The sequence below is a fragment of the Nanorana parkeri genome, unplaced genomic scaffold, assembly GCF_000935625.1.
Source record: "Nanorana parkeri isolate BGI_ZX_2015 unplaced genomic scaffold, ASM93562v1 scaffold3287, whole genome shotgun sequence".
NCBI lineage: Eukaryota > Metazoa > Chordata > Amphibia > Anura > Dicroglossidae > Nanorana > Nanorana parkeri.
The window spans coordinates 58,379-58,727 of record NW_017309555.1 but is presented as its reverse complement, the minus strand read 5'-3'; the positions used below and the strand labels follow the sequence as shown (position 1 = coordinate 58,727).

The following is a 349-nucleotide window of genomic DNA, read 5'->3' as shown; positions in this document are numbered from 1 at the left end:
TCTAATAACTGTACTTGGTGTGTCCCCATATTCCCTGTCTCTCTCTATGCCAAATAAAAGTCGCGTCCCCCATGTGTCCGTCCCCCGTGCACCTGCCCAGGACGGGTTCGTTCCCCGTGCCGTCTCTGTACCATCATTGTTTGTATTCCGCCAGGCGTGCCGTGTATCACAGACTGCGTCATGGCCGAGCTGGAAAAACTGGGACAGAAGTACAGAGTGGCTCTCAGGTCAGTGATTGGTTGGTATTTTTGGTGGGAGGGGCTTGTGGTGATGGGCTCTCCTCATCGAATCGTCTAGGAAGAGGTTACACTTCAATTATCTTGAGAGTCTCCGAATCAAACTACACCCT

The 349-nt window shown here is 51.9% G+C and overlaps 1 protein-coding gene across 1 annotated transcript in view; it reads left to right on the top strand.

The window, feature by feature from the left end:
- Positions 1–349, top strand: part of FCF1 (FCF1 rRNA-processing protein) — a gene marked incomplete at its 5' end in the record, with an annotated part of 4,209 nt that overhangs the window by 1,074 nt on the left and 2,786 nt on the right. The window contains one exon of the mRNA XM_018574851.1: positions 101–238. Within this exon, the coding sequence (XP_018430353.1) occupies positions 101–238 (138 nt within the window). The remainder of the gene's footprint in view (positions 1–100; positions 239–349) is intronic.